The sequence below is a fragment of the Nicotiana tomentosiformis genome, chromosome 10 (assembly GCF_000390325.3).
Source record: "Nicotiana tomentosiformis chromosome 10, ASM39032v3, whole genome shotgun sequence".
Taxonomy (NCBI): domain Eukaryota; kingdom Viridiplantae; phylum Streptophyta; class Magnoliopsida; order Solanales; family Solanaceae; genus Nicotiana; species Nicotiana tomentosiformis.
Genome location: NC_090821.1, coordinates 67,571,732 through 67,583,034, shown reverse-complemented (window position 1 = coordinate 67,583,034; position 11,303 = coordinate 67,571,732). Strand labels below are relative to the sequence as shown.

The following is an 11,303-nucleotide window of genomic DNA, read 5'->3' as shown; positions in this document are numbered from 1 at the left end:
ACCGAAACACATCAAATCAATCCGGAATGACTTCAAATTTTGCACACAAGTCATAAATGACATAACAGAGTTATGAAAATTTTCAGAACTGGATTCCGACCATGATACTAAAAAGTCAACTCCCCGGTCAAATTTTCCGAAAAATTCAATTTTCGCCATTTCAAGCCAAATTCCACTGCGGACTTCCAAATAATTTTTCAGGCACGCTCCTAAGTCCAAAATCACCATACGTAGTTATTGGAATCATCAAAACTCTATTTTGGGGTCGTTTATACATAAGTCGACATTCGGTTACTATTTTAACTTAAGCTTTAAACCTTAGAACTAAGTATTCCAATTCATTCCAAAACCTCACCGAACCCGAACTAATTAATCCGGTAGGTCATAAAAAAACTATAAAGTATAAATTAAACAGTAAATGAAAAAATGAATTTGTAATACTTAAAACGATCGGTCGGGTTGTTACACCTTGAGGTGCCTGTATTCCCCTTATTAAGAAGTAGTAATACCGCATATATCTCATAAGCTTATATATACACCCGATCATGTCATTTGTCGGTTATTTGAGATAGGATGTAAAATTCTCTGCTTTACTTTTGTTCTTCTTTAAACTCAAGGGGTATAATAAAATTTTCTAAAACGCCTTATGGTTTTTAAAAGTGGAAGAAGATTATAGTAGTTATAGTAGTAGTAAAGAGAAATTGGCTAAAAACAAAAATGTTGAAAAAAGTGAAAATAATATTTTATTGAATGTGAGTTAGAATGATGACACGTAGCTATATGGTCAAACGAAATGGATGTGGGCCATAGCTTGTGGCCCAATATTATCAATTCAGATCCCAAAAACTAATCATTACCAGAAATCAGGTGAACGGCGTTGCATTTTTTCTACGGAATTGGTGAACAAAAAGACAAATTTTGCTTTAAGTGAAACAAATACTACTTCTATATAATGCAAGAGAGAAAGAAAAATAAGGAGAGAAGGGAAGGATGGATAATGCATGTCATTGATGTCGTATGCAGTCAATATATTATAACATAAATATTAAATATAATACATATATTATATGCGCTATATTTTAACAGACAAAGTTGTCGTTAACGTATAATACGATAAATAATCACGCTATATATAAAATTATAGTAAGTAATTTTTTTACCTAGTTTCGTCGTTTGAGTCCAAAAAATCATATTTTGGTTCCGGACTCCTTTGCTCATGATGGTGTAAGGGCACATTTTCCAAAGTTTTTTTTTTTTCCTTGATAATTAGGAATCAGAGACAGTGTACGAAAAAAACACAATTAAAAAATTGGAAAGCTCATCCAATTAAGGACGTGCCACTTGGCATTTAGATGGTAGATTAGCTTTTGACGCCAAGCAAAAGCCTGACGACAGGTAAGGAAAAAAACTGGCGTAACTCAGTCCAAAGCAGAAGGGTAAAATAGTCCAAACACAAAACTATTGTTGAAGCGGCTACAATAAGATTCTTTATTGTCCAATTGTATGACAAATGATTTAAATACCCTTAGATGAGTAGAAATAAATGGGGTAACTATTTTTTAAAGTGATATTTATTTTTTATTCATTATTTTTAATGCTGGACAAAACTAGTCACTAATTTATTAAAATTAATATGAAAAGATGATGTTACCCTTTCTTTTATCTCTTTTCTTTCCATGTTCTCTTTCTTGCCACTGTACCTCCGTGGCTTTGACCTCACCGCAGAGTAGTGAACAACTTTCACCTTCTCAAGTTCCACATTCTCTGGGTGACGCCACAACATAGCTAATACCAAGTTGTACTTGTTTGGAATTGGCTTGTATACATCTCTGAAGAACATGTTCAACAAATCCTGCAAAATAAATCCAACTCTGTAAACATACAAAAAATATTAAATATTTATACTGTATTCACAGGTAGTCTTGAACTTAGAGTTTCAAGTTCAAAAAATAAGGGCATGTAGTCCTGAACTTCGAGTTACAAGTTCAAATGTTAAAGACATGTAGTCCTAAACTTAGAGTTACAAGCTCAAAAACTAAGGACAGGTAGTCCTTAACTTAGACTTACAAACTCATAAATTAAGGACAGCTAGTCCTAAACTTACAGTAATAAGCTCATAACTTAAGGACACTTGGTCCTGAACTTAGAGTTGGAAGTTCAAAAATTAAGGACACTTGGTCCTTAACTTAGAGTTACAAACAAAAAAATTAAGGACAGGTAGTCCTTAACTTAGACTTACAAGCACAGAAATTAAGGTTAGGTAGTCTTGAACTTCGAGTTCCAAGTTTAAAAATTAAGGACATGTAGTCCTGAACTTAGAGTTACAAGTTCAAAAGTTAAGGACATGTAGTCCTAAACTTAGACTTACAAACTCATAAATTAAGGACAGCTAGTCATGAACTTACCGTAACAAGCTCATAAGTTAAGGATACTTGGTCATGAACTTAGAGTTGGAAGTTCAAAAATTAAGGATACTTGGTCCTTAATTTGAGCGAAGTTCTCTGCAATATATCCGCGTAGATTTCAGCGAATTATAGCAGAAGGGTATTTTCGTCCAAACAAATAAAACTTTATTAAAGGAGTCTCTAAAGACATTTTAAACAATAACTTAAAAATAAATACATATCTTATTACAGGCTAACCGTGCACTTCCCCCTTGGAAAGCAGGCGCACGAGCCCAATAATTTAGTATAGTTGGCCTACAAGTTTTACGTATTGTTAATTTTTTCTTCTGCAAGTTATTTGTCCATTTTTAACTTTAAGTATTTATTACTCTTTTTTTTGTATTTATTACTTATTAATGGGTGGCTCAAATATCAAATTTTCTGAAATTTAACCATGAATCTCTTATTCTTATCGGTACTTATTAAATGGTTTTGTTACATAATTTATTTTTATTATAGTTTTTTGGTCATCATTCAAGTACTAAATATTCTTTTACATAATCGACAAGTAATTAGCTTTATTTTTTCAAAATATTCCCTTATTTACTCCTTATATATCAAATTAACAATGTGCAAATTTTAATTAAGGGTAATTTAGTCAAAATATCAGTTTCTTTCGGGAGTTAATATTTTTTTAAGGGGTGTGTTAAATGCCAAAAAGTTACTTATTATGGATCGGAGGGAGTAATTATTAAAGTTGACATATTGTTGAACATCAATGAACCAACATGCTTAAAAGTCCAAATCACGGAAGAAGACTATTTCTTTTTGGAAATTTTACCTCCTATAATAAAGGTATACACCCTATTTATTGTAAGCCAAAATTATTTTAAAATATTATTTTCTACAGCTACCTTTTATATTTTATAGCAAAATAAGTATTTTATGGTATATACTACCATTGAGGCATGAAATAAGCTATTTATGTTTTTCCTCTCTATTTGACAGCTGGACATACCTATTTTAAGGGATTGTCGTTACTGTATTCATGAATACATGGCGCGAATACATGCGTGTACATTTGGTCTGCCCTGATTTTAGGCGTTTTTTGTTGTTGTATTCATGAATACATGGCGCGAATACACGTGAATACATGCCCATACGGCTGGACTGTCCTGATTTTAGGCACTTTTTACTGATGTATTCATGAATACAACAACGCGAATACATGTGAATACATGCACGTACAACTGGACCACCCTGTTTTTAGGCGCTTTTTAATGTTGTATTCATGAATACATGTGAATACATGCGCGTACAACTGAACTACCTTGATTTTAGGCGCTTTTTGTTGTTGTATTCATAAATACAACAACGCAAATACATATGAATATACTATTGTAACAACTAAATAATAGTTATAGGAAGTAATTATATATATGATAACTATAGAAAGTTAATAGTCACTAAACAATAGTGGTTTACGAAGATTCCTCTTTCTTTTTCAAACATAGAATTCTAATGTTTCTTATGTTATGCCGAAATATTTTTTCCGGAAATATTAAATTTATTTAAGTCATTCTCCTTTAGTGCTCAATGCATGATTTTCTTATGGCTCGATCAATTTTTATAATATGCCTATGTGTTGGGTTTATTTTATTTTAATTTTTTTCAATTCATTTTATTTTAATTGATCGTCACTTAACTTGTACCAGACCTTATGCTGGTAAGATCTATGAACTTCACAAATGTCAGTTATGATATTGTTGGAAATAGGTTAAATAATGCAATATTTATGCTTAATTTTTTTCTTCCTAATATCTCTGATTAAACATTGATTAGTTTATGCAATATTTGTATTTCTCCTAGTCCATTAAACTAAATTCTTCGTTATTGTATTTCCTTTTAAACTATTATGATTTTATTTTTTTGAGCCGATGGTTTATCGGAAACAACATCTTTACTTACTCAAGATAAGTATAAGGTTTGCGTACATAATACTCTCCACAGATCCTACTTGTAAGATTACACTAAGTGTATTGCTGTTTTTTTTTTAAAATCAAACGGCCCCTTAATAATAATGTTAAAAAATTGTGCGTTAAGATTGTGATGCTGCACTAATCTGTTTTGACTGTTAATGATTAATTTTTCTCAACCTTTTGAAATATTTTAAATAAATAATTGTAATCTAAAATCTGATTTGATTAGTTGATCTAATATATGCAAACATTTTATTAGCATAAACAAAATATCCTACTACATATATAATAATTTAATGATCAATTTATTACTACTATATTTCCTATAGAAATTCGTATGAAACGAAACGGTCACAAAATTATTCAAAAATAAATCTATCCAATTTAGGATTCATATTTCAAGGTGGATAAATTAAATATCAATGTATGTGTCAGGAAACAAAGAATTGAGTGGACTCTTACGTTTTCCAAAGAAAGGCACGTGGATTTATGAGGGAACAAAGAGACTAAGGACCAGTTTGGCCATGTCACCACTTATTTTTCCTACTTTATATATATATATATATATATATATATATATATATATATATATATAAGAGAGAGAGAGAGAGAGAGAGAGAGACTAGAAGAGGATTACAAGATAAGTTGCTCTGATGGTAAGCACCCTCTACTTCCAACCAAGAGGTTGTGAGTTCAAGTCACCCCAAGAGGAAGGTGGGGAGTTCTTGGAGGGAAGGATGCCGATGGTCTATTGGAAACAGCCTTTCTGTTGTTGTTGTTGTTGTTGTTGTTGTTGTTGTTGTTGTTGTAGAAGAGGGTTGTATTACTTCGACTATTTTGTAAGACTATTCATGTCAATTTAAATAATATATTTTAAAATAAAAACTTCATATGCATCTTTAATCAATAAAAATTATTGCATTTCTGAATTAACCATATAATTTTAAACTTAATTTATTGGAATTAAACATCAAGGAAAAAGGAGTAAAAAGGTTACCAATATTTCATCAATTTGCTTTTTCTTTGTGTTTGTGTGTTATTTTTTCTCACATTCTAATTTAAAATTTACAATAAATCTTTTTCAGCATAATAATAAGTAGTCTTATTTGTAGCACAAAATTCTTAGACAACACATTTTAGTAATTTCTTAGCGTGTTAAATTTAAGAAAAAAAAGGTCCCAAATTTATTAAACCTCATCAACTTGTGCATAACCATAAAGTTTGCATTTTTCTTCATTGACAATTCATTACTTAATAGTATTAAATAAGATGTGATGTCTTCCTTTAACATAAGAAGAAATATGTCATTAGAAATGGATTTGGAAATGTAGAAACAAATATTTCTAAAGGAGTATCAATTCTATTATTTCTTTTTATAGACCTTTTTCATTAAGTGCTAGAATTAAATCCAGTTGAGCAGTTGTACTTTGAAATGTTTATTTGACATTGAAAATAATCATAAAAGTTCAAATGGTAATGATATTATAATTTGAACAGTAATACCGTGTACCTTTTCTCCTTTTCTTATTTACATGTCCATTTTTTTTGTACCCTCCCATTTAGCAACTTAACATAAATATAGTGGATAAATTATTTATCTCACTTTAAAATTTTATCTTCTTTAGATTTGTAATATCCTTTTTTTCTTAGATTAAGAGCCCGTTTGGATTAACTGGAAAAAGTAGCTTTTAAGTACTGAAACTTGTTTTATAAATAAGCAGTTACCTGTTTGGATAAAAGTGCTGAATCTTAAAAAACGTTATTAAAGTGTTTGGTAAACAAGTGCGGGTAAGAACTTCTTTTTGTTAAAAAGACAGAAATATCCTTAAAATTATTAACATTATAAAGGAGCTGATTACTACAATATATTTTATTTATATAATTAATGCAAATAAAAAATAATTTATATTTTAATTTAATTTCAATTTAAATGATTACTTAAGATAGTTTTTACAAATATAGTTCTTGAACGCTCATTTTTAGTTTGTACAAAAGAGGAAATAAAAATAATTTATTTCTCTAACTAATAAAGATTCAGAATATAAAATCATTGCATCAAATTTTCATAACACTGATTTATGAACCCTCAACAGTTGAGCTGGATGACACAAATCACACATGACAGTGATTTAACTTTAGATCTTAACTTAGTGTTATTATAGTTCGAATTGAATATCTATGTTGAAATCAAGTCCTACTACTCTTTAATTTCAATAAATCAAGTATTACTATTCTTTAATTTCAATCGTTCTAATTTCAACCACTTAATTATATACATATTTCAAGAGAACGAAACAAAATAACATTTCTCAATTGGAATGTAAAATAATAAATATTAGTGTTTTAAAAGATTCATACAACTACAAGTATCAAGCTTCCCAAATTTCATTGGCAATCAAATCGCGAAGACCCATCCAAACAAGATCACTTTGCTCTTCCATATTTTCCGCATTTATATTTTTATTAGCTCTCAAAGATGTACTAACATCAGGATCAACAGATGGAACATATCTCTCATTCTCAGCTGTTCGGAATGCATCATCCATATTGCATTTCTTTCTAATATAGTTATGAATAGCCATAGTAGCAAGTACGATATCTCTTTGAGTGTCAATGTGATAGAAAGACATGTCTCGCAAAATAGACCATGTTGCTTTCCAAACCCCAAATGTGCGCTCTACAATATTTCTACAAGAAGAATGCAAATAGTTAAATTTTTCAATTTGCCCTCTTGGTTCTCGCAATTGTCTTGTTGCACCGCGACGGAATTGTGCTAGGTGATATCTCACATTATCTCGTTTGTATGGAGCCATATATCCATTCATATGCGAATATCCTGCATCAACTAGATAATACTTATTTCCAATTCGACGTGAAAAGTTGAGTTCTGGTCTACAAATGGCCTCACCAAATATACGACTATCGTGAGCTGCTCCTTCCCACCCAACCCATGCAAATGTAAAACACATATTAAAATCTACGATAACAAGAATATTTTGAGTCGGATATCCTTTACGTCCAATATATGGTATCTCTTGACCTTGCGGTAATCTTGCTTTAACATGTGTGCCATCAAGTGCTCCAATACAATCCTACACACATTTACAAGTATAAATTTAACTTAAGTTAGTAATACTTATAAAAGTTAAGTTATAAGTTTAATAAAAAAGAATCATGTAAAAATATTTCTTACTCTAAAGAAAGGGAGATATCGACCATTACATGGCTTGTGAGCTCCTGCACCATCATTATAATTTTGATGTGGTCTAATTATATCTCTTGCAAGCTCACAAATGGCCTTTAAAACACTATAAAAGTGTCTATGAATTGTTTCTCCCGAATGTTGAAAGATTTCCTGTATCTATCGATTTCCAGCTCCATGTGCACAAGTCATCAAGAACATGCCTAACATCTCGTGTATAGACATTCCAAGTGTGGGTTTAAACCCATACTTTTCAGTTAGGTCATTCGATAGATCAACAAACACCGACTTCCTCAATCAAAAAATTTCATAACAACGGGCCTCGTTTCCTCTTAATATCTCTTGAATAAATACATTTCCAGAGCGACTAAATGTACGGCAAGGTTCCTTGCATAGGCATTTTTCATAATACATCAAAATCAATTTACCTGCTATTTGACATAAAGCCTTCCATTCCTTCTCCTCTTGCTCCCTCTGTATTTCCTCCAATGCTTTTTCATATTCATCATCTGACGAATAACTTGGATAAGGATCTACTATATCACTAGAGTTCAAACTCTCCATTTTACTGAAAATAAAAACATAAAGTTAACTGAAGCTTTCTAAACATAACCTTAACTAAAACTTTACAAACATAAAGTAATGAGAAGCTTAACAATAGTAAGCTTAACCGAAGCTTAACAATAGAAGCTCAACAAACAGAAGTTTTAATTCAATAAAAGTTTAATGATACAATCAGAACGTCTAAACAAGAAGCAATATATAAAGTTTACACATAAAATCATAATAACGTTTACACATACAATCACAATATTAGAACATGGAATACTAGAAATACCCAACCACAACGATACATTATCCATTTTTCTTGAGGTATAACTGATAGTTAAACTCCAACCAAGACTTGCGACCCAAAACTATCTGTCGGTTATTTTTCTTGCGGAACATATTCATAGTAAAACTGTAAATTTCACTCCCAGTTAGAATATCAGAAATTTATTCCAACATGCCAATACACTTCTCGATGGATGTCTCATCAACTGCAGGAGATGTAGCAGTGCTTTTGCTTGACATAAACTCTATGAGAGAGTGTATATCCTCTTTTATTAATGTTGCAGCTGTTTTTTCTTACTCTTTCGTACTTGACTACTGGTGCTAACACCATCAGTTGATTTTTGTCTTTTTAGTGATGGCTCTGGAAACATAACAGAATTTATATTTTGTAGATCATCACTTGCATCACTCATTTCATCATTAAGATGAATAAAGTGTTCTTTGTCACAATCATCAATAACATTTATTCCTTCTTCATCAAGATTAAGTCCAATGCCAGATGATTGTTCTTGATTTGTTGCACGTGCTCTTTCTCCTGTGGCAACAACATCAGCAAACAATGCATCGTAGCGAAACCATATGAGCGAAAGATCTTTGTTCCTAAATTTCTTATATTTTGTATTCTCCTGTAAAAAGAGAAAATCAAAACTACTTTAATCAAACTGATAAACTTAACAATGAAAAAAATAAGAATTACACATATAATAATGTGAGAGATTTACCTTAATTTTTCGCTCCCACCAATCATCATCTGCCGTAATCGTATTTTTCATGGCATCACATCCTAAACATGTCTCCCCTCTCATCAACTGCTTAAAAAGTGTCCATTCGCCTTTCATGTACTCCCAATGATTTTTTATTTTTCTTATCATAGTCTTTTCCCGTCTTCTTACGGAACTCGTCAACAATACTTTTCCACCCATATTTATTTAAGTAAGTGTTTGGTATATTTTCTTTTCTAACCTCTTGCTCACACAAATCAAGAAATATAATATGTGTATCATCGTCCCACTTAGCATTATCCGGCATAATTGAATGTAAATAATCTGAAGAAAGTAGGACAACGAAGAAGCTAAGACTGAAGTTGCATAAAGAGAGCCTAAAAGAGCCTTGTGTTTGATAGAAAGAATGCCTTTAGGTGTTTGCTTTGAGGCTCCGTGATGAACTAAAGAAGGCAACAATTGAAACAAATACATTTGGTGAAATACAGATTATTTTGCTACTCTAAGTGACATATATTATGAAGTTTTAAAGCTTATTTTAAATTGAAACCTCCGTACAGAAACACAAGGCTGAAAACTACAATCAATGACCACACATATTTATGTTAGTTTGCAAAGCACAGCCACTCCTAGGCCCAAATAAAGGAGGTCAGTTATGGTAAGTTGATGGCCAACATAAAAGTAGTCTAATAGATTCAGAGGATTCATAATTTCATATAACCAACCACAACTAGCTTTTTGAATTGCAATGCAGTTGATATATATATATATATATATATGTACACACATATTGATATACCTGCCTCACAAAAATTAATTTCTTCCTACAGGTAGGTGCATCTCCAATGCTACAAAAGAGTCAGAGCATGCTGGTTGGTTTTCCTCATTTTTTTTAAATACCTTTTCTAATGGCTGAACATATTTCTTTTGCTCACTAAATGCTTAGCTTGTAAGCTAATTCTTTATTTTCTTTCGATAATATTTAGCTTATATATATATATATATATATACCTAACATCGACTAAATAGATATTGCGTGGCTATGTAACAGTTGTATCTCTTCATCTTTGTCTCCTTTTTAATTATAATTTCTATTACAACTTCTTAAACAAAATGTGATGGATCATGCAGATGATTCCACAAAATCTGGCTGCTACTCTACAGAAACACAAGGCTGAAACAGTACAATCAATGACCACACATATGCAACTCATGAAAATAAAAAAGCAAATAAAAGTCAAGAAACAACTTTTGAAAAAATTGTGTTGTTTGAGATACTCAGCACTTTACTAGCAATAAGACGGCTAATACGACGCAGAGCCGATTTTTATACTACATTTATACGAGAAAGAAAAGAAAACAACCACTATAATACTACTTTTTATCAACAAAAGTTTTTGGGTGACTGAACACTATATTCATTGTACCCAAAATTTCATTGATTGAAACTTTTTTGGCTGACAGAGTTGAAATTAATCCAAGAAAAAGCCAAATAATTAGTCACAGATTCATGTCAAAACCCAAGGAAAAGCCAAATAAAAAGGGGGTTTGCCATTGCAATTAATCCAAAACTTTGAAAACACACTAGGAATTGAAATTCAACAGGAAGATTAAACTTACTGGACTGAAGAGGCTTTCAAATTGGAGCTGAAGTTGGGGAGAGTCTGCAACAAGAAGAGGAAGAAGAACGCAGAGTCTGCAACAAGAAGAGAGAAAAGAAAGATATCGTGTGTTTTAGGTTTTTTTTTTTACTGAGGGGTAATTTCGAAATTAAGAAAAATTATAAGGGATAAGAATGTAATATCTTTGGTCAAAGTAAGGTGGTTGCCAAACACTACTAAAAGTTAAAAAGTGCTTAATTAAGCCCATCCAAACAGGCTCTAAGAATGTATATTATGATAAATTATAAACCTTAGATAGAGGTTAGTGATCAGCTGAATTGTTTTTGGCTAACTTGTAATGACCCAACCTGTCATTTTGACTTTTAGGACCCCGGTTTCCTAAATAAAACTTCATGTATGTTGTTTTACTAATTTATGACTTGCGGGGACGGTTCGTTCGGGATTTGAAAGTGTTCGGGTTGGAATCGGAATACTTGGTTCCTTAATTTGACTTTTAAAGGCCAAGTTTGACTTCGGTCAACATTTTGAGAAAACGACCTCGGAATTGAGATTTTATGGTT

General features: G+C 31.4%; 2 protein-coding genes across 3 annotated transcripts; both read right to left on the bottom strand.

Moving 5' to 3' along the window:
* Window positions 1-6,642: 6,642 nt before the first annotated feature.
* Window positions 6,643-10,843, bottom strand: LOC104103762 (uncharacterized). The gene is made up of 3 exons (XM_070187461.1): window positions 10,742-10,843; window positions 7,557-7,718; window positions 6,643-7,455 (listed from the first exon to the last, which is right to left on the bottom strand). Exon 3 carries the CDS (start codon window positions 7,330-7,332, stop codon window positions 6,733-6,735), a length of 600 nt encoding a protein of 199 aa, XP_070043562.1. The 5' UTR covers window positions 7,333-7,455; window positions 7,557-7,718; window positions 10,742-10,843; the 3' UTR covers window positions 6,643-6,732.
* On the bottom strand, window positions 7,938-10,183 carry LOC117278598 (uncharacterized). Of its 2 annotated transcripts, XR_011411595.1 has the most exons (3): window positions 9,122-10,182; window positions 8,769-9,025; window positions 7,938-8,021 (listed from the first exon to the last, which is right to left on the bottom strand). XR_011411595.1 is itself a non-coding variant. In XM_033658078.2 (2 exons), the coding sequence occupies exons 1-2, from the start codon at window positions 9,320-9,322 to the stop codon at window positions 8,672-8,674; spliced, it is 555 nt and encodes a 184-aa protein (XP_033513969.1). In that variant the 5' UTR covers window positions 9,323-10,183; the 3' UTR covers window positions 8,257-8,671. The 2 variants fall into 2 exon arrangements, 1 of the variants encoding a protein (XP_033513969.1); XM_033658078.2 differs by lacking the exon at window positions 7,938-8,021 and having other exon boundaries at window positions 8,257-9,025; window positions 9,122-10,183.
* Window positions 10,844-11,303: the final 460 nt, after the last annotated feature.

Excerpts from the sequence above, each read along its gene's own strand:
- LOC104103762 (XM_070187461.1), bottom strand. The coding sequence starts at position 7,332 with ATGTGTTTTACATTTGCATGGGTTGGGTGGGAAGGAGCAGCTCACGAT.
- LOC117278598 (XM_033658078.2), bottom strand. The coding sequence starts at position 9,322 with ATGGGTGGAAAAGTATTGTTGACGAGTTCCGTAAGAAGACGGGAAAAG. Across the intron at positions 9,026-9,121 it reads GGTGGGAGCGAAAAATTAAG|GAGAATACAAAATATAAGAA; the intron begins GTAAATCTCTCA and ends CTCTTTTTACAG.